Here is a 27,080-nt window from a genome sequence, read left to right on the forward strand (position 1 = left end):
GTTTTGATACATTAAATCCACTTGTCCTACGTGTAGCTAGGGACAACATCTAGATCTATATGTACTCTACTGCCTTTGTTATTAATAATTAGTTTACTCTTTAAATCTAATCTTTTGAATTTATAGATAGATCTATGTTAAAATCCTAGATCTAAATGTTTGGATGACATCTGCATTTCTACTGTGACAAGACTATGACACTCATTGGCTAGCCGCTAGAGTAGTACTAATGTTTTAGTATATTGAACCGGAACTATTAAGTAGTACATGAACCGCGAGGTGGCGTTTAATGTTTGACCTAATAATCCGAAAAATGTCTTCTGCAATGTTTTCGTTTCACTTCGTGGTTTTGCTTATTGTATTCCTATGTGTTTTGGCTCAGGCACCTAAAAGAAGATTTGAATATAAACTAAGTTTTAAAGGGCCTCATCTTGTTCAAAGAGATAATAGCGTTCCGTTTTGGGAATACTTTGGAGGTAAGTAAATTCAAGAAATGTTAAAGCAACAGACACGACACCGGTTTATGCCGTTAGTTTTTAGCTTAGGTTCATAGTGTATTGTCCACGTGTAATAAACCGATTAGCCTTCTTCATAATGTCAAATCTATCTAAATATAACTTAAGAACCAAAATAACTGATTTTTAAAAAATCCATTGTTTTAACATAGTCGATAATAAATAATATAGATCTAGACTTAGCCCTGAGCTTCGACTGTTACTTAGATCTAGATCTAACTAACTAACTTAGTTAACATTTTTTTTTAAGACACAATTTTAATTTATTCTGAACCAATATGATTTTTAAACAGCTGGTAACCTGGTTTACCTTCTAGATCTATATATATAGTCACTATAGATTAGATCTATCTACTAATCTGGACTAGATAGAGAGCTATAGATCTTGAAAATGAATCTAGATAGTCAATCTCTACTCTAGACTAGTCTAGATTTTAAAAGTAGATTGAAGATCATTGTGATTGTAAACTTGATTCAAGAAAACATTTATAAATAGGAAAATACATTGGTCTATAGAGAGTATCAGTATACTATAGTACTATACTATAGACTTTAGATATACTTTTACTAGTGAGTAACTAGTGTCTAGTCAAGTCTAGTCTATAACTATAAGTATAGTCAGTATTACATAGTCTCTAGATTTAGATCTACTAGATAGTAGATTCTAGAGTTAATCTCTAGAGACAGTATTGTATTGACTATTGTCTAGATCTAGTACAAATAAAATAGACTTAGAGATTTAATCATTTTATAACAAAGAAATATTTCCGAATATAGACGATAGTCTAGAATAGATTATTATACTAATTATAGATCTAATTCCAATTCTAGATCATTTTTAGAGTAACACTACAGGCGAGTGAACTGTACACCAATTAGTTATGATTTTATGATTAGTAAAATCATTAAATGTAGAGACACTAATGCAGTAATGGACACTTAAGGAGTTAGGGTTAGGACAGAAGATCTAGCTGCGAGATATAATATACATAATAAAACACTAAACCATAACTTACAAATAGAAAAACAAAACCTAATGAATTACTCAGAAAGAAATAAAGACAGAGGGGTAATCATTTGACGCGTAGGACCCTTCTGAACCGATTGATGTAATCTGATTCTGATCTTATTAAATCTCTTAGAAAATAATTACTTTATATTATATCTAGTTTGAAGGTCACATGGAGAAAACACTTATTAAATCTAGTTTGACCATTATAAATTTTCAAAGTAAGTAATAAAAAAATGAAATAACTTAAAAATTTTGGCTATTAAAAAAAAACATGACATAGTCAGTGTAGTGTACCAATAACCCAGTTGTTTAAAAATTAAAATGGTTGAAGTTGCTTTCAGTTTATTGATGTATAAATACTATAAATATAAGCTTTACTTATAAATCTAATATAGATTACATCTAGATTCTAGATTTAGACTAGAGTCACTTAGTCACTATTTTTAAATTAGAAGTCGAAATCTAGTTCTAGATGTTTATTTAATAATGAAGCTTGAGCTCATGGTACCCCTCTGACTCTTGAGCAAACACATTTTTTTTATTTGATTTTATTTTAAGTTGTTTAATGGAGAAATTTTCTTTTTTGAAAAATGTATTCTAGATAAATTTATATTCTAGAGTCTAGGGTTGAATATATATTTTATCTAGATCTAGTAGTTATTTCTAGATAATTATAATATGTACCTATACTATATCTTTCATCTATAAGAATGAATGATTTATTTAAAAAATGCTTTTTGTTTTCAGATGCTTTAGCAGGAGATGAAGGCATTAGAATCACACCATCACTAAGAAGCAAAAAAGGTAATGGTAGTTTTGATATAATAATACTAGAGAGTAATCTAGCCTGGTAAAATTTAATTGGGAAAATTAGTTGGTTAATTTGTTGCTGTTTTGAATGTTGAGAGCTAAGAGAAACTAAATTTAATTAATTTTTTTCTTTGTCTAATCTAAGGCTCTGTGTGGTCCAAAAATAGACTTGAAAGTAAAGGATGGGAAATAGAAGCTGGAGTTCGAGTTACAGGCAGAGGCAGAATAGGTGCAGATGGAATGGTATGAAATTTAGTGATTAAACCAAGAAATACCATCATTTCATTTTGATGTTTTGTCAAAAATTTAGTCATTTGTACACCACAGAAAACTTACTGTAAAAAACAAATAAAATAAACAAATCATGTTAAACATATTATTTTATGTAATAATGCATTCTCTAAGCCTAGTTTGCATCCTTCAGAAGGAAAGCACAAGTGATATTTTACTAAAACAAAGAGTGTGACAATTGACAATCAAAGCTAATTCTTTTTTCTGGAACCATTTATTTGACCAGTTAGATTAGTTTTATTTTATTTTTATAATTCAGATTTGTGTATTTTTTTTATCAGTGCCTAACTTAAGACTTTAATCTAAGTATTATCATTATATTTAATCTTAAATTTTTAGCATACCATTAGTGTTCAATACTCCAAGTTTTAATGCTGTCAGTTTATTATTATAATATCAGTGACATTTGAATAGGGTCTTTAACGTGTTAGAAAAGTCTGAAAATCTCTTAGATTGTTATCATGGAAATGATTTTTCTAACCCTTATTTGTATAAATACTAGGTTTACTATTGATTTTTTTTCTTATAAAAATTGTATTTCAAATGCTTTGATAGAATTTAAAAATAACTCTTGCTAGAATGAATTAAAAAAAAAAATATTTCTTTCCACAGTAGCTCTGTTCTATTGTTCCTTTATGCAACTCAGCTCATTATTTAAATACAAAATACCTTTTAATTAAATTTTTTTTCTTGCATTTCTTTAAAAAAATACAAAATTATAATTTCAAAGCAAAAAAATATTTCTCTTCCTTCAGGCAATTTGGTTTACAGAGGGTCGTGGTGCTGCATCAGATAATCAGTTGGACAATGCTGTGTTTGGAGCAGCAGATAAATGGAAGGGTCTTGGTGTGTTCTTAGATTCTTTTGATAATGATGGACAAGTGAGTTGAAAATGTTTAAAACTTTTTTGGTTGTTACTACAATTATGTTTCAAATTTTCTGGTGATTTTGAATCAGAAAAGAAATTATAGCATTAGTTAATAAATTATCTTGATAAGTAAATCTGATTAATAATTATATATTGTGCTTAGTAAAACCAAAAACTATGTTAAAGTAACTTACTCTTAGACATTTCCAAATTAAATGATCAAATTCCAGAGGAGTTACATTGTGAATAGAAGTGCTTACAATTTTTATGTGGATTTAAAACATTTTTTTTCAAAATTATTTAGAAATGAGATTTTTGTAGCAATAGTTCATTTGTTGTTGGACATTTTAATTAAATGGCTTTAGAAAAAACTCCTGAAATTTTTGTTTTTTAAAATACCATTGGGGGAGAGAGGGGGGTCTAGTTCATGTGATACATTGATTTTAAAATTAACTTTGGTAATGAAAACCAAGCTTGTCTATACCTTTAAGGTCTGAGATCATCTAATATTTAATTGTACTTATACATAAACCTAAGACATTATAAGGTTTCAAAGAGCAACTAGACTTTTGAGTAATATTTTATTCCTTTGTGTATTTAGTTTTCTAAAAAGGTTTGAAAAATCTTGTTATTACAGTCTTTATGTTAAAATTTGTCCCAGTGTTGACTTGAGATATAAAACATTTGAAATAAGAATTTAAAAAAAATATAATCTATTACAACAGGTCGACAAAGCTGATAGTAATGCTGTTGATCACACCTTTATTCACATTTTCTAAGACATTGCAATACATACAGTAGTAATCATGCATGCACATTGCACACAAGGTAAAATTATCAACAAATTATTAAACAAAGTGTTGCCAATACACAAAGTAGATATTTTAGTCATGTTTAAACGATCACTTTTGGCCTGCGAATCACCAGGTAGATGGTACTTTCAGGAGCCAGTGTAAAAAAAATCACCATATATGGCCTTCATTTTTTCAATTGTGATCCACATTAGATACAAGCCCCTAAGTCCTTTGATGTTTAGGATATGTGCATTGAACTTAACACCATTTTATGATGTATCTTTACAGCACAACAATCCTTACATTATGGCTGTAGTCAATGATGGGACTATTGCTTATGACCACCAAAAGTAAGCTGACATATTTCTATTTTTTATATGTATCTAAATATATGTTTCATTTCTGTAATTTAAATCAAAGTTTTGCATTTAACACCTTGGCATTGATAAAAGTGACTATCTAACATGTTACATATAAAAGGACTGTTTATCGTGTTGCATTTGAATTATTTAATCATGATTAACTTTATTGTGAGACACATTTATTTGTTTATAGTTGTGATGACTAATACATGTTATAAAAGGTAACAATATAAAACTAGCACCTAGCAATAATTTGTCTTGTATATAATTTGTTCCTTTAATAAAATTACATATTTTGTAATTTTATGACACTTTACAACTGGGAGATACTAGCTATTAATCAGTGGGAAGCATGATCTAGTCATCTGGTTCACTATATTTGTATACATTTTTTTTTTCTTTGCCAGTACTTGAATTTGTTACAGGATGATGTCTTAATTTTGAAAGCTGGATAAACAGCTTTATAATTTTGTTTTTAAAGTTTGAAAGCTTTGTAGCTTTCAACCAGTGGGAAGCATGCTGTAGTCATATGGTTCACTTATAATTTTTATTTTTGTTAGTTCTTGAAATTGTTATAGAACTATACTTCAGATTTTAAAAAATGAATGTAAAACAGCTTCCTATGTTGTATGAGTTGGAAACTTTTGTCCCGAATTTCACAAATTTGATGTAGTCACTGTAGGATTGTGAGATATAAGATTGAAACATTTATGTAATATAATTTGGCTGTTAGGGAGGAAACTTTGAGCTGGGAAGCTTTTTTTTTTTTTTTTTTAAATAATGATTTGGATAATGTCTTTCACCATAAATCTAGATATAGGTAGATTGTGTTGTCTTTGAGTTCTCTATTAACCTATGTGATTGATGAAATATATTTTACATTATAAAATAATTCAATGACCTAAAAATAAACAATTTATCCAATTTATTTTTATTGATAACATTTTTTTAAAGTAGCCAAAATATAAATATCACCATTGATTTTAATAATAATCTTAGAATACTTGAAACACTTTTTGCACAATTTGAATCTAAACATTAAAACTTTATTGTCTGAAAGAAAATCCACATGTCAGCGCTCTCACATCAGTAGTCAATTCTTTGGTGCTTATAGTTGACACAAATTCTAGGTTTTTATATAAATATATAATACAAATCTGTTGGTCATATCATAATAGTTATCATTATCCATTTACACCAATTAATCCTTTTCACTTTGTAACAGAAATAATTAAAAAATAAAGAGTATTTCAAGGGTGAAAAAAGAACAACACATTTTGTCCCTGCACTGATGACATAATAGTGTTTCAGGAGATACATTTCTTACTTACAAGTTCATTAATAATCTTTGATAAAACTATCAAGTGCAATAATTTAGGTTAAACTAGAATTCATACAAGGTAAGGAGGGTGGTTGTGAGCTCTTTTTTTTTTCTTTAAAAGAGAAGACATTTTTGTAATCAATGATATTGGCGGTAGATTCCTCAAGTAAAACATAAATCTAGAATTTGTCCCATCATAAAAAAATCACTTTGCTTCTCTCCTCCATTTAATTATATTATTTTCATATGTTGTTAATAATCAGTAAAGAATTTTAATGGGTTTAGGGATAAAAGATATAAAAAAAATATACAGCTTTTATTTATCCTATTCATGCCTAACAAAAGGCTTTACTACAACTTGTAATTATTTTTGTAAGCTTGGAGCGCACAATGGGGTAAGTTTCAACTTTTTATAAACAAAAATACTCTCAGCGCACAAGATGGAAACAGTTTTTATATTTCTTTAATCTCTAACAACATTCAATTACTTGTGTATTTATAGTATGCTACACAGTATTGGTGCGTTACTACATGTTCCTTATTTACTTGTTAAAATGGTAGATGTTTTCTAATACATGTGCTTCAGTTTAATGACTTTCATGTGTAGATGTGATCCTTATCTTTTCATATTAGTGTTTTATTATTGAAAAGTCTAACGTTCAGCACTCTTTTGAATGATAGGGCCCTTTGTGTGTCTTTAAAAATTATTTACATATGTATTTGCTATGGTAATATACAAACCAATATTTATTCAAAACTGTGTGCTTTAAGATTATTCTAAATTTTAAAGCAATATTCAAAGCATCTTGGCAGATGAGATCTTACTATTCTAATGTTAACCATTTAAAGCTAGGCATCAATAGTCAGGCTATAAACAAGTAAAAAATAATACACTGATTCAAACAACTTAATGAACACATGGTTTTGAAGAAGTTTCTTTTAATGAAATATTTAACAAAATATTAAGATCAGAAACACAGAAGATTAGTCATATTAATCCGAAAGAATAAATAGATTAAAAAATATTGGCATTCATTCAGAACAATTTTGAAGTTCTTTGTCTACTAAAAAAAATAATTAAAAAAAAATAAAAAAAATGTTTTTTTCAATTAAGATTTCATTACTTTGTTGTTAGAACTTTTTTATGGTAATACTTTTTAATATTTCTTTAAAATTTGTATAGGTTGTGCAATGGAAGTTGAACATAATTTGGGTGGATTTTCAATTTTTTTTTTGTTTTGTTTTTTAGTTGTTTTTTTTTTCAGCCATTGCTTTTATGGAAAAAATTGTTTCAAATTAAAATTTATTTTTATCGGATAAAGAGATTGGAATGTGCTTTAAATCTTTTATTAAAATGCTAACATAAAGTAAAGTACCCCTTTCAGACCTTGCGAGCTATAGGGCAGATTATGTCAAGGTCATCAGTTTCTTTGGCTAACGGTTAACTAGCAGGGTGTCATGTGGCCAGCACAACTACCAACTGCCATTACTTTCCCCAACTAAAGTGAGGTACCTGTTACAGTTGGGTGAACTTCTACTCTTTTTTAAAAATTTAATTAACAGAGTAAAGAAATTTGACTCTTCGATCTAGTTTCATTGCTCATTTTTGTTTTCAACTAGACACTTTCATTAAGCATTGGCCACCCGTATCTTCCTCTCTAGGGCTGGATAAGAAGATAATGCTGTTATTCCTCACACACAAGACTAAAGAGTTTATGGCACACAGCTACCATTCGAAATCTTTGTAGCATACTAAGGAGCTGTCAGTACCAAATAATCTTCAACTGATAAATAATATTCATGAACATTACATAAACTATCTAACAAATGAAAAATTGTTCATTAGAAAAGTTTTTACGAGTTATTTCACACATACAAGTGATTAATTTGAAAATGTCAGAAAGATTCTAATACTCTTGTAATGTTTTTCAATGCACCTATACAGTTAAAATTCTTACTGTGCTAATAGTGTTCCTTAGTGAAAAACATTTTTTTAAATAAACAATCAAGTTATTGCCTCCAAGACAGTCATTATTTGCTTACAATAAGCAAGAGAAAATTTGTTGTACAAAATTCAAATTTTTTTTTCAAAGGAATTTAGATTATCAAAGACAAAATGTAATTATTTTTTAAAAAGGATTTGCTTTTTCCCATGTGGCCTAGAATATGTAAGGAAATGTTATGACAAAAATAAATGCTGGAAATGTTTTATTTTGATGGTTAACTTGACATTTAGGCTATTGAGAGAATAATTAATGAAACAATTAATGATCATAGCCTCTTTCCTTCACCACATTCCACTTTCCCCAAAATTAATATCTGAATTATTTCCACTACAGCATTCAATATATATATATTTATGGTTTACAGCTTAGCACTTTTTAACAGCACTAACCTTTATTTCTTTTGCTTTTATAGTTGTCATAATATGGTAGAATTCCGTCTCAATATATTTTTTTCATTACATAATTATTTGACAAAAAAAAAAGCACACATAAAAAGAAGCATAAATAATTATTGATGATATAAATTTAAGAAAAGTTTTTAAAATATTATTATAAAGAAAAATCAACTAAATTTTGGCTGAAAGTCATAAACATTATAAATACTTGGCACAATAAACAGGTGACAAGATTAACCACCCTTGAAATACAGTACACTGTTATACACTGCATTTTAGATGATAACATTTGCTTATTGCTAATTCTAACACTTCGGGTTTCAGGATTCATTTATTGAACTAAAATGAATTGAGTCTATTATGGGTCATAAAGATTTGGCAATAATTTTAACAATATTTGTTATTAAAAATATTTTACAATATTACTACAGAGTTACACATTTGTTTTCTTGGTAACACAGCTTTCACTATAATGACAGCCACTGTTTGATCACCCATATATCTTGTTAGTCATCCATAGCAAAGCTCATGAGAATCAATGTTGATATAAGACATGTGTAATTACTATCATGTTAAAAAATCCTCACTGAAATATTGATTAACTATGTCTATTCTCATGGTGTTCGTTGTTTATGGTTTCCTTGAGTGTTGTACTCTGTTGTTTTATGATGTAGCCGTTTGGAGTGAACACAGATGTTAGAGAGAACACCAATGTTACATTCACATAGCATTCATGCTACGTGGTAATGTTGTAGTTGTAGTTGCAGTATTAACAGATATATTTGTCCTCGTATAAATGATATTGTTGAAAGCCATTTTAAAATAAATTTAAAACACTTTTTTTTTACAATTATTGAATGCATCACATCTTGTAATACTAAAAACTTTAAGTTGCATGCTTAGTTTAGTTTATGTTAAGAGATAACGTAAACCCTTTTTTTTTCTTCTGATCCTAGTGTTGTGACCATTTGAATTAAGATAAATAAGTTGTGTTACTTCAGTGAAGAGTCACAATTGTTTCTGTTCCAGAGTTGAAAGATGAATGTAAAATAATTTATCAATGTTTATAAAAATATTCTCAAGATGACTACAATTATGAATTAAGTCAAAGAATAAACAAACAAATTTTTTTTTTACTTTAAATATATTCTATCCTTTTTGTATCTATACTGACACAACAAACAAAATTTGGCACTAGACATTTTATTAAAAAATGTGTAGGTACTTGTGGGAATGCAAGTAATTGGATATCTTACTGCAAGTAGTTTAATTAATTAGAATTGTAGCAGAAAATAAATAAAACTTAAAGCATTTACACAAGAAAAAAAAGTAAAAATGTTAGATGGTAAGCAATTAAAACACATGTTCGAAATTTCCAAGTAAGATTAATTTTAAGACCTAAATTTCATCATCATACCAATTTCTGTCTCTAGTGTATATGTTTTGTATTTCTAGCCACATCTTACTGCTTAGAGCTAACTCTTAGTATTCTGTTCTCAATTTTTTTCTTGATTTAAAAAAAATGTAATCATGTATAATATGCTGTCTTTGATTGGTTTTATTTGATAGCAACAAGTTACTTCTGTTTATGGATTTTATCAGGTGGCCATTAAGAGATACAATTTTTGTAAATATAAGACACAGACCAGTACATTGATTGATATCTGAGGAATGTATTATGGTGTCTTTTCTTTGCACCAAACTTTTATTAGTTATTTAGGCAAGATTTGTTGATGAATTGAAAATTTTAAATTATCATTTAGAAAAACGAAAACTTTTCAATTTGATTAATTTTCATGTAGTGTTGTTCAAACAATTTTCTTTCTCTGTTTAGTGATGGCAGTCAACAAAATTTAGGTGGCTGTTTAAGAGACTTCCGTAACAAACCATTCCCAGTCAGAGTTAAGATTGAATACTACAACCAAATTCTGACAGTAAGTCTTCACTAATGTTGTTTCAAAGTAAAGATTAAATCATTAAAATTTCACCTGACACTATCATAACTCAAAGAACAACACCAATAGACCAGTGTAATCTCAGGTGTTCATCTAACAGCTGTCTTGTATTGTTTAATTTATTTACATAAATGACCTACCTAATTACATTAGTTGCTGGTTTTGTTCCAAAATTGAGGAAATCATAGATTTAAAACAATAAAAAGAACACAAGAAAGGGAAATATTACCAAAAGAATAAGAGAGTTACAGAAATGGTAATCAAATTGAAACCTGTCTTTCCTCACAGAATAGTTTACATATCATAATCAAAACACCAAATAAATACTAATAATTTTATTATGTGTAAATCCAGAAAAAAAAATTCAAAGTTTTTTTCAATAAATAAAAAAGCCATTTGTCATTGAAATCATTTTATGTGAACCATTTGTTTACAAGGATTCTAGTTTAGTTTTCAGTGAAAGGTTTTCATTAAACAGGATCAATATATTTTATTTAACACAGATAACTTTACTTGTTTTATCATAAAAAATGTTCTGGAATTGGCCAATAGCCTGTTACATTTCAAATTCCTGACTGCACACATTTTAAAAACACCTGCAAATATTTTGTTTGAAATTACATATCTCAATCACAGTAACTAAATTAATTGCATGTGTTTAGGTCAGAGTTCACAATGGTTTGACCAACAATCAGAATGACTTTGAAATCTGCATGAGTGCCTCAAATGTTGTGCTACCTACTTCAGGATACATTGGTATTTCTGCAGCCACTGGTGGCTTGGCTGGTAAGATCTTTTTGTTTTTAGTTGCACAACAAAAATAACTTATTTACATTGTGTAGTGAAAGGTGAGTGATACCAAAAGCAGTATTTAAAGCTGATCTTTTGTTTACGTTTGTTCATTGTGAGAGTTTAGAGTGTGAACCTCTGAATGACTAAACACTTTTACAGTTGTTCTACTCTTGGTCAGCGTTAAAGCTCAAAGTGAATTTGAAAGTAAATTTAATGTTTAGTCTTCTGATTTTGCTATCCTACCCATCTTGAAGATCAAAGAAGATTGAATCCTTTATAATGAACTATAGAACAACTAAATATTAACATTGGTGTCACAAGTTAAAGTGATGCAGTTTCACTTATTAGTGAATACATTTCTATAAACTTGAAAACAGCTCAGTTAGACAAGGATAAGATATGAAATGTTTATATTCAGATGACCATGATGTTCTATACTTACTGACCCACTCACTGCATGACCCAACTGTGGACACCAGTCAAGTGTCAGAAGAAGAAAGGTTAAAGTTTGAGAAAGAGTTCCAGCAGTATCAAGATGAATTGGATAAAGCCAAACAAGAGTATGTATACTTGCAATGATTGTATTTTTCTGTAAATTTTAGAAATTCTTAAAATTTCTAGTGCCTTAATTTTTTTCTTCCATAAAGATTTTAAGTATCTGTTTTTAAAACACATTAGGTCAATGAAGCGTAAGAATGTTGGGGTAACCTTTCAAAAGGAAGGTTGGACTGACTGTATATCTGTGCTTTTCTCAAATGATGTAGGAGGAACTAAAGATTTGTTTTCCCCCCAAATCTAATTCTAAACCACCACCTGCTCATGGTGCTTTACTATTTGTCATATTGCATTGTCTGGTACATTCTACAAAATGTATCTGACAAATCTAATGTTTGTTGTAGATTGCAACACTCAGACCAAGGATGTCAGCAGCCTTTACCTTTTAAGTGCTGTCACATGCACACCAGAGCTGTGTAAAACATGACATTTTCTGGGGTTGTTTTAATGTCTGAGTTGTTGTCATTCATTTACTTCTCTGGTGGTTGTTGCTGGAAGTAGAGTCTTTATTACTTAGCTGCTCGTGTGTCTAGAAAATTTTGAAATACAGTAATAGATTTTCAAAAATATAGATCAGAAAGATCCTGATCTTGAACTGTATTTATTGCTATTGACTTGTCTATTTCCAGTTACCAGAAGGAACATCCTGACCAGAAGTATGAGGAGGAAGGAGAGGACCAATGGGTAGGTGACTGGCTCTTTCAACTGTTGATTGGATAACTTTAGAACATTGGCAGCCAAAATAGTTTCTTTGTACACCCATGAGCACAGCGCAAGTAGTTTATTTGTACACCCATCAGCACAGCACAATTAGTTTATTTGTACACCCATGAGCACAGCACAAGTAGTTTATTTGTACACCCATGAGCACAGCACAATTAATTTATTTGTACACACATGAGCACAGCACAAGTAGTTTATTTGTACACCCATGAGCACAGCACAAGTTTACCACTTCAATCTTAGCCATTAGTTGTTCAATGCACTGCCAGACCTTTATTATCCTCATTTGAGTTCTGACAACTTAACAAGGATTTGACTACAATAAAGCCATTTATTCAAAATAAATACCTCTCCAACCTCTGAATATACCAATTGTAATTACACTATAACTCACCATCTCTGTATACAGGAAGTTTTTTAAATGTAATTACAGGTATTAAAATAGTTAAAATACAAGGTAGTCCATCATATTCTTAACACAGAGCAGGCCGAAAATGAATGGCTCGATATAGAAATCAACTCTACACAGTGTGTTGTATTCAAACTAAAACTGAATACTAGGGCACTAGAACTCATCTTAATGAACAACTAAAATAACCCTAAAAACCGTTTTGCAAGTGTTTCTTACGCTTGAGAAATTGTCTTCTTCTAATTTTCTTTCCTATGACATCAAACATTAACAGGTTTGTTTTGTCATCTCTGTAGTTCCAGTCTCAGAATGAGAAAGAAATGAAACAAATCTTTGATGGACAGAACATGATTAACAACGTGCTGAGGGAGGTGAACAGAAAGTTGGATGAGTTGATGGGCCGCCAGGAGATGGTTATCTCAAGAATCAACTCAATGCCTGTTGGACAAGGGCAGCAGGGAGGTCAAGTTCAGGTTAGTCTTACTTATATGTTCTCATAATGCAGTTTAAATTGTGTTGTGAAACTGTGGACTCTCTTTCCATAAAAAGTATAAGTATTCTGTTTGCATGACGTTGCTATCAATATAAGTATACTACAATTTTTTCTATTCTTTGAAGCAGTGATATTGTTGCTTTCAGTAATCCAAATTATCACATATTTGATTGCATATTAATGTTTCTGTTGATGCTTAGGGAGGAGGCCAACAGCAGATCTCTGGTGGAATACAAAGACATGAAATTGATAGACTTTTGAACAATCAAAATTCACTTTTGCAACAACTTGGCGATCTCAAGTAATGTCCCATTTATATTTACAGATTGCTTCCTTTAATTTTTTTAACTAATGGTGATTAAAATTAAAAATCATCCTAAATAATTTGATTAAACAGTTTTATTTCTTTGTTATTTTAATCAGTATATTTATAATATTTGTGTAAATGGGTGAACTTTTCAAGGCCATTATTGATATTAAAAGCAATGCTACTCTTTGATGAGAAAAAAAACAATTACTTGTTACATTAATAGAACTAACAATTACCTGTTTGGGATGTTAACAAATTAATACACCTAAAAAAAAATTAAGCAAAAAATGCAATTTTAAAATTATCAATGTAAATAGGATTTAGAATATCTATTTATTAATAGATGTTTACATTTTTTATGCTTATTACTGAAGACACATAAATGCATTTTACACACATATTAAATAATTAACCTTACTCACACCAATTTTCTCTATAAAAAAAATTACCAAGACATCAACTGGTGTATAATTACAAAACAAAGTACAGGTATTATTCACTTCAGTAAACTATGTATTAGTAAATTTTCCATGGTCACATTTTAAAAAAAATAAAATTTTAAAAATTTCATTTTGCTATGTACTTTCCATCAGATACACAGTGAATGACATCCAACAAAAAGCTAGCAGCATTCAGAACCAGGCTGGCGGTGGTGGCGGAGGTGTTCAAGATAAGATGGCTCTACACGAGATGAAAGATAAAATTTCCGGTATTGGTAACGATGTCAGAGAAATATTGAATAAACCTCAGGTAGGATGATAAATTTGAATTCAATTGTTTTTTCTTTTAACTTACAAATTAGGTTTCAAGCATGTTTAGTAGCTCTTTAAGGGATCAAAGTATAAACATAAGAAAAATTGGAAAGAAAAACGTTGCTCAAATGTTGTATTTGTTTAGCAGGCTCAATGCTATCTAACATATTCATGTTCAGTTGATTGGTCTAAGTAATATATAGAAAAAAAACTGGGAATGTATGAAATGAAGCATACTACTACTGGTTATCCTAATAATTTTAATTCAAAAATTATTATAGGCCTAATTATAAAATTTAGATATTGTCTTCCATTTCGAAGATTTGAGTACAGTTTTTCATTTGATCACGCAAACCCACACACATTTTGCCACATCTAATGCAGACAAAGCTGTTGTCTGCCTTTGTTTAATTACAGTAATATGCCTAGAAATGTATAATATGCCAGTGGTCGGCAACCTTTTGAGTTGGAAGAGCCAAAAATTACATTTACAAAATTTCAACGTTTTTAAAGAGCCACAAGATTTTTTTCTTCCAAACAATAAATAGTACTCGCATAAATAAAGTGTTTTGATTGAAAAAACTAATCTATGTATTCATAAGAAAAAATATAAATTTATAATAGTCTTTTACACAACAAATTATATATACACTAATCTATACTTTAATAACAAACAATTTAACTAACAAATTCAGTAGTAACTATGGCTTTGCATGGTTTTAGAAAGTTTGGATTTATTTGGCTCATATCTTGTTTTTAGTTTCAAACACGACTCATAACTGCTGAAGTAACTCGTGTCAACAGTTGCACTGGTTTTATCGCAATATTGCTTTACAAATAGAAATTGAAGTAATTGACCGCTTTGAACCATTTCTGCATAAAGAATAATTTTTTCTTCAAAACAAACGAATTCTTCTACCAAAACATAGGCTGGGTATCTAGGAGGTATGAATAGTGAGTCTCCATTTCGTTTAACATTTAAACTGATGATGGTAGAGTGCTTCTGACAAGATACTGTTAAAAGTCTTGATTACCAAATTGATTACCTCAACTATTTCCGCCCGAAATGTTTGGACTCAAAGCGCTTCTTGGTGTATTATACAGTGAAATGCAAGAATTTCGTGGTTTATTTTGCGCCTAAGAATCGTAGTTGCACCCTTTTTTTCTGTCATACTTCTGGCTCCATCAGTTGCTATTGAAATGATTTTATTTATGTTTATTATATTGTCTTCAAGGTATTTTTGCACAACATTAGCTGTATCTTCTCTTCTATTTTGTCACGAGGTTGTGCCGTGTCTTTTTATGTCGCATTTATATCAAGTGATAAGCAGAAGAAAGTTGAATATCTTTCATTTGCAAATATGTTACATTTCAAGACATGAGGGAGGGGTGCGCTGAAAAGCGAGTGGCTGAGAGATAGAATCAAATCAGAACGATTTTTTAATGTTTTTCTTTTCGATAAAATAAATAAGTGCCGCAGCTTAACATCCAAAGAGCCGCATGTGGCTCGCGAACTGCAGGTTGCCGACCCCTGTAATATGCTAATGGTTGCAAAGTTTTTTTAGACTCAATTCGTGTCCATGTTGAATACTAGAATACTATCAGCTATTCTGACTTTTTAGTTTAGACAAGTTCTATTATTTGATGTTTTTTTTTTTTTTTTTTTTTCAGGCCAATTTACAGTGTCCACCTCCATCATCCCAGGGATGTCTTTCATCAACAGTTTTCTTCTTGGCCTTAATAGTTCAATTTGTACTTACCATAGGATACATGGTCTATAGGTAAACACTTACTTTTCTATCTTTGGTTCAATATTTTCTTTAGATTAATGTGTTTTTACATTCAGAGCATAGAACTTATGTTTTAGCCAAAGTTAAAATCTAATAATATGTTAATTGTTTTTTTTTTTTTGGTTAATCAAACAAAAAAACGCAATTATAATTTTCAAGCATATTATAGTTCTATGTTGTCCAGCGAGACCATTCAGCAAATTCAGAATTCTAAGTCATATTTCATTTTTTTTCTTTACAAATACTCCCATAGCTAGACTTTTAGCTAAATGATTCAATATTCCAATACCTAACTCTTTCTCTCCGTAATTATTTCTACGATACGACGGAATTATTCATTCTGTTCATTTCTAGTTCACTTCTTTGTTATAATTAAACTTCTAGAACTTTGTTATCAGAAAATAATTTATTTTGGTATAAAAATGAAAGGGAAATGTATGCTCTTTTTATCTAACACAAATTAATGTTTATAAAAAACACAAATTAATTTAATGGGGTAAAACCAATGATGGTTTTGTCTAAAGAAATACAGAGAAAGAGTTAAGTGAATGAATAGCTAAAAATTTGTATTAGTTTAGACTGGAAAGTAGCTGTATTATGTTTTTGTAGTTCACAATCATACACACTACAGACAGGTTTAGGACTCGAGTTAGGTTTGAGCTTGTCAGCTAGTTTATTGGGCTGAAGTCAACCTGTTGTTACATTGTGGCGCATAAATAGCCAGTTTCTCTCCATTGAGAACATACAGAATGCAGGTTGAAGTCTGTGTGAAAGTCTTGGTGAGACAATCTTCAGTTGATTAGACAAACACAAGCCACTATCAATTTGGATACAAATGATACAATACAATCTAGATAACAACCTTCCTTGCCATGACAGCTCTCACTCAGTGCCTTAGATCAACCCAAAGCTTGTCAGTGGAAGAGGTCTGGGTTTTTTGTATACAACATCTCTTACTCAGTGCCTTAGATCAACCCAAAGCTTGTCAGTGGAAGAGGTCTGGGTTTTTTGTATACAACATCCTTTGCATTGAAGTTTATACTTTTTTTTGTTTCTGTTCATTTTATTTATCCATATCAGTCCTTTAAAAGCTTTATTCATTTTGGGTCTCACAGCTAAGCCAACCAATTTTTTTTTTTCTACTTTTCAGATCTAATAAAGAAGCTCAAGCTAAAAAGTTTTATTAAAAAAGTCTCCCATAGAATGTTGTCTGTACTGTAGAGGTGCCTGAGGGTGCTTCAGTAAGAGAGCTTCAGGTCATCAAATGATATATTTCAATTTCTTCCATTTCAGTTCCCATTCCCATCACCCAACTTATATCAAATATTTAGATCAGAAAATGTTTCAATTCTCATTTTAATTCATTTATACAACTTATATTTTGTTTCTATTTCAATCTGATGATGTTAGATTGGCTTGTCAGGTCAAGTCAGAGCATTTAGAGCAAAAGTTTGTAGGAAATGTTGACTGACTTTGTGTTCTTTAAGTGTTAATTTTGTAGACATAAATTCATAATGTTTTAATGGCTTTGACTGACGCAAGGATGTGGAGTGTGTGTGTGTGATGCAATGAGCTGACACAGTCATTCCTGGATGTTGTACATTATTCGTGTCGACTTTTGAGCTTGTGCCGTCTGTTTATTTGGGCCAAGGTAATGTTATTGTGATATTCTTTGTGATTAGGATCAAAACTATAAAGTGTGCTTGCTCAGCCATTTTACTGGTTGACCTGGTCTACAGCTACATTGTGAGATGAACCTTGAATCAAAGCTGTTGTTATATTTCAATATTTATTTCTTGGAGACAAGTTTTGTGTATCAAAAATGTTCATGACAGTTTGCCTTTGTCCTCAGAGAAAATTACTTGAACCTTGGCAGCATTGATTTGAGAGCATATATATCTTTCTATATATGTATGGATGTCATGTACATGCCTATGGTTTCTTGTACAAAATATTTACTAGCACTTTTTTTTCTTATTAGGTGAGGGTGTAAGTGTGTGTTTTTTTAATTTACTTTGGATACAAGTTTTATTTTACTTGAAAAGTGTTTTGTCAACGCATTTGGTTTTCATTCTACTCAATTTTTTTAGACTTTGTTGAATGGTCTGTATGTGGAGGATTGAATAACTAAAGGTGGCACAATGATCCCAAGCTAGACTTAAAGGATTGATTTTGAGTCTTAGTTGAGGCTTTGGGTGTCTTTTATTAAATACAATATATTTTGAAAGAGGGTTGTTCTGGTTACATGACACTTTCATGAACTGTTGATTAGGAAACTAAATGGCTTGAAAGGAAAGTTTGTTATCCAAAGAATGTATTATAAAATGATAATTTCATACCAAGGCCTAGCATATATGAACCAAGTCTCCTTCAGTGTCATCTATATGGATGATGTAGTTGGATGGTTATATTTTTATGAGTCAAAACTTTTGCTTTAATTTTATTGACATCATTTGTTGACATAAATCATTTCTATGTTCAATTGACTGTTTATTGAAGCTTTACACTTGTGCCAACGAGCACAGAATTAACTTTTGTTCTCTTCTTGATATTAATTCTGGAGATTAACAGATATAAGATATGTACAAGGTGGACAACTTTATTTTCCTCTAAAGACTCTGTACAGAAGGTAAAACATGAGTCTTGTGCTGCTTTCAGTCAGTGTTGGCTAATGGTCACAAAACTAATGTTCAGACTATGGGTATAGCATGAGCTTAGTATGTATAAGAATAAATACTGGGATTATAAGTTTTTTAGTTTGTTTTTTTAAATACAGATACCGGTACAAGAAAGAAATACAAATATGTAGCAATCTACAAATCCATTGAGATTTTAGTTTACTGATGATTTTATTGGCCTTCTTGTCTTTTGTACTTGTGTGAAACAATATACTGAGTTCAGTAAAAATGTTGACATGAAATATTTCTGTCTCATTGTCAAACCTATTTTATTCTTGTCCCAAAAAAAAGGGTGTAGCTAAATTTTAAGTTTTCTAGAATGAAAATATACCTGTATTCAATTATACAAAGTAATTTTAAAAGAATAACTATATATTGAATATCTTGTGACTATGTTTTCGAGTCAGTGTAGATGAGAAATGCAATTCAATAAAAAGAACCAATTATTGAAAATGGCACATCTTATCACATGGCAAACTAGTCTGTATTCAACTCTACATGTATTTCTAAATGTTCTAGTCAGATCTGGTTACAGTGAGCTACTTACAATCATTTTGACTAGCCCTAACATTGTGTATGTAATGGTGTGTTAGTTTTGTCACCATACTCCTGGCTGTTAGTCAAGGTACACTGATAGTGCCTAATGAGTTCTGACTAAACATGTGTGTGAAGAGTGTGATCCCTAGTGAGATGTATCCAAAGCATGGTGGCATCACATGCTGGTAGTGTTGATGGTCTCCTCTTTAGAATGATTAGCTTTAAAACTATTTTATCTTTGGTTGTTCAATATATGTTGTTCATTTGGTGTATGTGCGTAAGTGTCAATCTGTTCATTAAAGCTTTAAAAGGAATCATTCATGTGAAAATGTGCAGAGATAACCTTCTAAAGATACTTTATTTGTATTCACATGGGAGGAAGTGGCATAACAATTCTTATTCTATTAGCCCTCTAGATGGAACTTTTCAAGGCTCGAGTCTATTGATTTTTTTTTAGAACAAATGCTATGTGTAGGTCCTTTATTAATATCACAAATAAATCTCAATTATTCAACTGCCATTATTTCACAAAAATGTTTACTCTCTGACCATAACACAAAAACATTTTTTTTAAAGTTCTCATGCCTGAAAAAAATGTGCATTTGATTGTCTATGGATAACCATGTAAGAGCACTGCTACTATAGTGGATATAAGTAAAAAAAAGAAATAGACTAATCTAGATGTGCATATCTATCTGGTGCAAAAGAAAAGTATTTGTTTGCCCCATATGATAAATTCCATTGATATTCTTCTCTTAGCAATTATCAAATTTCTACTGTCAATCAAAAGTATCTACTCTTAAAACTAATCAAAACAAAATAAGTTATTTAGTTGTACGAAAGTTATCAAAGCATCTATTGTATTGTTTTCAAATGAGTTAAGTGTATGTGTTGATTTGGTGGTCAGATTTCTGTTCTTTTGGTGATGGGTCATGAGTACTGCTGTACTAAATGAAGTAATAAACATTCAATTGTCATTTTATTTGTTATGTCTTTTGTATACTGGTGGTATGTGAAGAGTCACTAAAGTACAATGTATAGGTGACAGTGAAATCTGTATTGACTATGTTGGTTACCATATAAACTAATCTAGCAGAATCATTTTTGTTAACAGGCCACAGTATACCTACTGGTGACAGGGTACAGTCTTTATAAAAAAAAAAGCCATGAAATTTTCATATTTACAATAGTTTATTTCTACATTTATTTATTAGACACAGCCTATGTGTGGCCATTTCTAGCAAAAACTGCTTCCAATGACATAAACATACAACATTGCTCCAGTTTTAAAACTTTGGATTGTGAAACTAATTATTAACCAGGCAACAAATTATGTCAAACTTCCATAGGTTCTACTACTATACAAAGAATAAACATCTTGAGATAGTTCAGTCTGAATAAAGAAATCAATTTAATTAAGCAATAATTTAACCTGAAAATAAAAAATTAGCAAAAATGTCTGAATTGAAACTAACACTTGAAAAGGCAAGCTATTACAGGTACTTGACTGCTTTAATCCCCTTGCCCTAGGCAAACATTGCAAATAATGAGTAAATAAGAAAATATTCCTTAAACTAAAAATATATTATGGCTAACCTTCTTAGATACATTTATACACAACTTCTACCAGGTATCTGTATTATATACAACTTTCTTTATTAAGTCTGATTTACAGAAAAATCTGGTAATGAAAAGAACAAAGTCAAACAAAAAGGTTTTACCAGATAGATAAATCAAGTAGAATTTAAAAAGTACTTTTTTAAAAGAAGATAATGCCTCCTTTATGAAGGTGTTAAAGTGATTACTTTGCTCTTAATAACTAATGAATTTTCTATGTATAAAGTGTAATAGTATTGTTACGAATCTCACTATCCAGGCTCTCTGCAAACTGCACCATACACCACCAACTTAAAGAACTTGACAACTCAGGGCTCCAAAATAACGTAAAGGTTTAATGTCCATAAATAACAGCTAATACTGTACAATTGGCAGCACGTAGAACAGTACAAATAGCTCTGCGATAACAAATATCTCTCCGATAACACCGTTCCGCCGTATCAACTCTTGCACTGGCCTCTCCGTCTCGTTCCGGGCTTGCACTGGGTTCAACAGTTCAGGACTGACTTCACACACTAGGCTCGTTGTGTCGGACTCGATCACAGACCAAGATCAAGACGCCGTTCGTCTCAACTGTACTTGATAGTACTCCGCACTGAACCGTCGTAATGCTCCGTACAGAACCACACCGCTGAACTGTGCTGTAGTCGACCGTGTTCTGAACTCCTGTCGTGAACCCGCTTTCTCAACCTTGCTGTATTGAGCCCCTTTTCTCGACTGTCTTGACTGCGACACCTCCGCTCTTTATATAGGGTCCCTACTGGCCTTCTCGAACCGGACAGAACGCCGCTCGACGTTTCTAGGTGGTCAGATGACTACAACTCTCGTGACGCTCATGAGCTCTGTTCACGACGGCGATCCTTCCCGTACCGTCCTGTTCATACTCGACTCGGTTGACCGTCGTAGCTCGTCACGGTTGACCGCTCGTCTAGCGCTGGCCTGGGGCGATTTGCGTCGGCTGACTACACTCACACCACTACCCCCATCTGTGCCACCACCAGGTTTATAACAGTATTATAAACAAATATATAGTATCACAAAGTAATTCTATCAGTCCCAGCTAATGAATTTATAAAAAGATGCCCGAATTTGTTTTTTCCCCTTAATGAACACAAGGGGAATACACTCTGACATACCCTAGTGTTCAAAATATTAAAAAAAAGCCAAATTTAATTTAAAGATTATACTTTTAAAAATTATAAGTCAAACCAGAGTTTTCCATGTGTGACCAATTTTCTAGGAAAATCTTAGAGCCATTTTCATGATTCATGTCACCCCATGGTTGTTGTTTTTTGAAACCTACGAAAAATTTGCAAACTGATAAGAGAAATTACTATAAAATTATGAATGAATTACAACAAACATTTAAATAAAATATTTTTACATATTTATTTAATGGTAAATTTTCTGTAGTGACTTTGGCTAACAAGAGCAGGCAAGGTTGCATCACCATAAATGACCATCAGCCCTCAACAAAAGATCTATGCTAAGACTGATCATGCCTATATATATATATTGTTTTCTTTACAATAAGCTTCACACTGTGAGAATAGGCTGTATTTATTAGCAACAGTTTCAATCAAATTTATGTGAGAATAAGCTGTATTTACTAGCAAGTTTCAATCAAATGTAATATTTCCAAAAACTAAACAGAAAATCTTCAAAAAAGAAAAAAAAAAATTAGCTCAATAAGCTTAAAATAGCGAATCTATTCTATAAAACAATGTGTTTTATAATATTTTTGACTATTATGCAGGGGGTACACTAATAACATAAAAGAATAAAATTAGAGCACAGTTTTTAGAAAATCGGTCAGAAGTTAAAAATATAGAAAGTCATTTTAAAAAAAAAGCTACAAAATACAATATTAATACAGCAAAATAATAAACCAAAGTGTTTTTTTTACCTGTTTTCTTTGAGTTATTATTATTGCCAAAAAATATATATTTGAAATATATTAATATTATAATGTAGAAATTTCAATTGTCAATTTCACAGAAGCATTCAACAATATTGAATAAATACATTAACCTGTAGAATATAGTAATAAAATAAATAATATTAAGTTAACAATCACAGCCAAACAGTGGTGTGAATGCAATTTTTTTTTAACATGCCCAGAAATGATATCTTGTTGGATCATATTATCATCCTGAAAACTAACAAATATTTTATTTTTGATAAATTACAGTATTTACTTAAAACAAGATAATTTATCACAAATGGAAATTGACTTAAGTCATTGGTTTCCCTGTCTTCTACAGGCAGCTTATCCACGCTAGCACTAGGCAAAAAAACAACAACATAAATTGATGAGCATGTCTAAGTTATCATATATAGAAATTAAATCTTGTGTAAAAACTGAGTACATTTTTTTATTGAAATTCAAAATTAACATGAGAATCATATGCATATCTATGATCTTGGGCTAAAGGGAGATCACTCAAATTAAAATGAAACCCAATCTGTGGAAGCCGACATCGTAATGGAATAAAATATAAGTGAAAGTCAACAAGATTTGTTAGGGCTATTGCTTTTGATTTGGTCATAACATTGGGGTGAGGCAGAAACTGCTGGTGTTCTAGTTCAAACTTTATTGAAGATCAGGAATTTCCAATTCATAATTCAACATGAGCTTATGTCCACAAGAGAGACTGGATCAGAATGCACTGAGCATGTTAATCACACTGGCAGATCTATAAGAATATGGCCCATCTAGTAAAAAATTTAATGGGCAATGATACTGTATTGCAGTAAAAACCACCTTCTGAAAATGTACAGGTTTTCCTTAATTTACATAATTGTTCATCCCTTAAAAAATATTTTAATTTAATTAATTGAAATTCTAATTAAATCTTAAAAACTTTGTTTTTCTCTTTTATGAATCAGTAAATGTCTTCTTAAATGTGAGTTTCTATAGAAGGACTTGCTACACAACCCACATGTGTAGGATTTCACACCAGAATGAACATTCATATGCTCTTTAAGGTGGTTACTTCTTAGGAATGTTTTGTAGCAGAGTTCACATTTGTATGGTCTTTCCCCACTATGCTTGCGTCTGTGCTCTCGAAGGGTGCACAACTTGAGGAAGACCTTGTCGCAAGTCTCACAACTGAAACCTTGGTTGCTAGACCCGTGCAAACTTTGGTGTTTTTCAAGCCTTCCAATGGATGTGAAATATCTGTTGCAGATGGTGCAATGAAACAAGTCTTTGTTAAACTGAAGAGTTTTACTATCCCCTGCTACTCCCTTACTAGCTGGTGTGTTAGGATCCTGGCTGATGGGTTGCTGTCCAGTGTGTACCAGCAGATGCCTTTTTAAAGGATAAATTTTTGGAAATCTTTTACTACACACGACACACTCATACACATTGATTCCGGATTGAAGCAGTTTTCTCTGACTAGCCAACAGGCCCTTATATAGTGCAGTATTAATGGCGCTGTCTGAGCTGTGAGTCCACTTGTGTTCTTTTAAGCTGGACCGAGATGAGAAAGCTTTACCACAGGTCTCACACACAAATGGCTTCTCACCAGTGTGCGTCATGTGATGTCGCTTCAGATGTGAAATCTTAGAGAAAGACTTGCTACAAAATTCACAAATGTAAGATTTGATCCCTGTGTGGATGAGTTTATGCTGATTCAAGTAGTTCTTTTTTATAAAGGCCTTGTCACATATGTCACACTTGAAGACTTTTTCACCACAGTGTATCAGCAGGTGCTCTCGGACTGATGCAAACTTAGAGAAAGTCCTGTTGCAAAGATGACAGCTGTATGGCTTCACTTCAGCGTGAACAAGTTTGTGGGACTTAAGATAGCACTCACTGGAGAACATTTTGAAGCATATGTCACACTGGAAGGGTTTACTGCCTATGTGTAGCTTCAGATGCCGTCTATAGTGGCTCTTGCTTGTGAGAATCTTCTCACAAAATTCACATTTTATAGGCTTGCTTTCATTGCTCACATGAGCTAGATAACCTTTCATAAGGCCAAGATTAAGATCTAACAAAAATGGTGGCTTTCTGTCATTTTCACACAAAGTCATCCCATCAATCTGTGGTTTGATATCTAGCACATCCATGTAATTGCACTCTAATTTGGACAAATGAGCATTGAGGTCACTAAGATTGTCGAATGGCAAGCCACATATGTCGCAGTAGTGATACTTGTGGGTTTTAGTTGAGCTCTTTTTGACCTTCACACTACCTGCAACAGAATGGCTGGTTTCATTGGCGTGGGTCAATGTGTGACTTTGTAACGATGCAGCACTGGTGAAAGCCAAGTGGCAAGAATAGCAAAAATGTAATCTGGTATAGTTCCTCCTTAACAGTATAGGCTTGTCTGTAACGTGACTTAAAACGTGCCCTTTTGTTTGTGAAAGGCTAGAAAAAGACCTGTTGCAAGTAACACATGAGAACAGCTTCTGCCCAGTGTGAACTAAATGATGCCTTTTTAGGTGTGAAAGTTTTGAGAATGGTTTGAAACAGTAGTCACAAATGTAGGACTTCTCTCCTGTATGGATCATATTGTGTTGGTTCAAGTAATTCTTTTTAAGGAATCCCTTGCCACAAATCTGGCAAACAAAGGGACGTAAGTCTCCATGAGTCAGCTCATGATCTTTGAAAGATGCCAATTTTGAAAAAGATTTACTGCAGACTTTGCAAGTGTATGGTCTATCAGCATGAACAAACAGATGATTTTTCAGATAGCTCTTTTTTGAGAAGGTTTTCAAACACTGGTCACATTTGAAAGGCTTTACAGTGTTGTGTAACTTATGGTGCTCAACGTAAAGGTCTTCATTGAGGAATGACTTCAGACAGACATCACATTTGTACACTTTGATTCCAGGGTGAACTAAATTGTAATCTAGAACTATTGAGTTTTGTAAAAACTGGTCCTCAGACTGCTCAAGTTTGACATCATCCAAGCTAGGAATATTTTCAGACTTCTTTCTTGCTGCTTCATCTCGTTTTGCTGGGAAAATATCAGTGTCCAAGTTCTGTGGTATAAGTCTGATGTGACCATTTTCTATCTGTGCTTTTGCACTTACTAACAGATCCATTGGGCTTGTTAGGTGAAAATTAATAAACTTTTACTAGAAAATTGTATACATCATTACAGTTTTCAAGTGCTTAAGTTTCTTCAACATTAAATATCATTTAACAGGAAATATCATTCCTTCTCTTGTGTTAGGTCTTTCTTGAAATTAATTACTTGACCTTCTGAAGATCATAGCTAGATTTTCCAGTTTTAGTGGGAAATAACTTTGATTTCTGAGAAAGAAATATGAATACAAGGTAAATTTATTTAAAGAGCTGTTTCAATACTAAGTAAATAATACCAGAGCTTTTTATGCGTGGCTATAGATAACTGACTTAAATAAATGATTTTTATTTTTCTGTACTATGTATCTGAACAAAAACTCCTATAAACTATAAATGCAGCATACTCAATTCTTAACAGTTGTTCACACATGATGCATGATATGTTAAATATCTGTGCTGTTTATTTTTTATAAAGAGGGACAAATAATTTTAAGGTATAAATATTAACAACAAGTTATAATTTTGTTTTTGTTTAAATAGTGAATGTACTTTACTCTCTGACACAAATTTTTTGACATTCTGAAAATGGGAAATGCAAGGATTATTGGACATAACTACTTTGAGATGTCATCAGCATCAAACTCCACGTGAGTGATGGCTTAAAAGGCTTCAATCCTATTTTCCAAAAGTCTGTTCATACAAATATATATATATATATATATATATTTTTTTTTTTGGCACAATTTAGGCCATGTCATGCCCCGATAGCATGAAGATTTGCACACCTGTCAAAACAGAATTCGGCAAGGCTGAGGCAATCAAAATGAATATGAGACACCCTGCAGAGGAGGCACAGTGAGTCCAAGTTTGACCTAATCTGTGCAAAGTAAGAACCATTCAGACATGGCCTTTCCATTGATATAATAGTCTGCTCTGACAAGAGTAGCTCTTACAGGTCAAATCAAATTATGACCATACTACGCTGTACAATAATCAATAATGCAGGTTATAAGATTGGGATCTTTTTGTAATCAGAATTTTTGGTATCCTTGTT

At 31.4% G+C, this 27,080-nt stretch overlaps 2 protein-coding genes across 6 annotated transcripts in view; one reads left to right on the plus strand and one right to left on the minus strand.

Annotated features, from left to right (window-relative positions):
• On the plus strand, positions 1 to 20,345 carry LOC106071270 (protein ERGIC-53-like). 2 transcript variants are annotated; one of them, XM_056016795.1, is made up of 15 exons: positions 1 to 476; positions 2,275 to 2,331; positions 2,483 to 2,580; positions 3,384 to 3,509; positions 4,579 to 4,640; positions 6,351 to 6,368; positions 10,209 to 10,308; positions 10,992 to 11,115; positions 11,540 to 11,681; positions 12,306 to 12,360; positions 13,105 to 13,281; positions 13,502 to 13,602; positions 14,205 to 14,361; positions 16,035 to 16,144; positions 17,304 to 20,345. In XM_056016795.1, exons 1-15 carry the CDS (start codon positions 290 to 292, stop codon positions 17,338 to 17,340), a joined length of 1,551 nt encoding a protein of 516 aa, XP_055872770.1. In that variant the 5' UTR covers positions 1 to 289; the 3' UTR covers positions 17,341 to 20,345. The 2 variants fall into 2 exon arrangements, with proteins under 2 accessions (XP_055872770.1, XP_055872771.1); XM_056016796.1 differs by lacking the exon at positions 6,351 to 6,368 and having other exon boundaries at positions 3 to 476.
• Positions 19,841 to 27,080, minus strand: part of LOC106071272 (zinc finger protein 493-like) — a 12,110-nt gene continuing 4,870 nt past the window's right edge. For all 4 annotated transcript variants that reach the window (XM_056016782.1, XM_056016783.1, XM_013231335.2 and 1 more), the window contains exon 2: positions 19,841 to 26,254. In XM_056016782.1, coding sequence (XP_055872757.1) covers positions 23,842 to 26,043 — 2,202 coding nt within the window. In that variant the 5' untranslated portion in view covers positions 26,044 to 26,254 and the 3' untranslated portion in view covers positions 19,841 to 23,841. The remainder of the gene's footprint in view (positions 26,255 to 27,080) is intronic.

This window comes from Biomphalaria glabrata, chromosome 18 (genome assembly GCF_947242115.1).
Source record: "Biomphalaria glabrata chromosome 18, xgBioGlab47.1, whole genome shotgun sequence".
Lineage (NCBI taxonomy): Eukaryota > Metazoa > Mollusca > Gastropoda > Planorbidae > Biomphalaria > Biomphalaria glabrata.

Excerpts from the sequence above, each read along its gene's own strand:
- LOC106071270 (XM_056016795.1), top strand. The coding sequence starts at position 290 with ATGTTTGACCTAATAATCCGAAAAATGTCTTCTGCAATGTTTTCGTTT. Across the intron at positions 3,510-4,578 it reads CTTTTGATAATGATGGACAA|CACAACAATCCTTACATTAT; the intron begins GTGAGTTGAAAA and ends GTATCTTTACAG. Across the intron at positions 13,282-13,501 it reads AGCAGGGAGGTCAAGTTCAG|GGAGGAGGCCAACAGCAGAT; the intron begins GTTAGTCTTACT and ends GTTGATGCTTAG.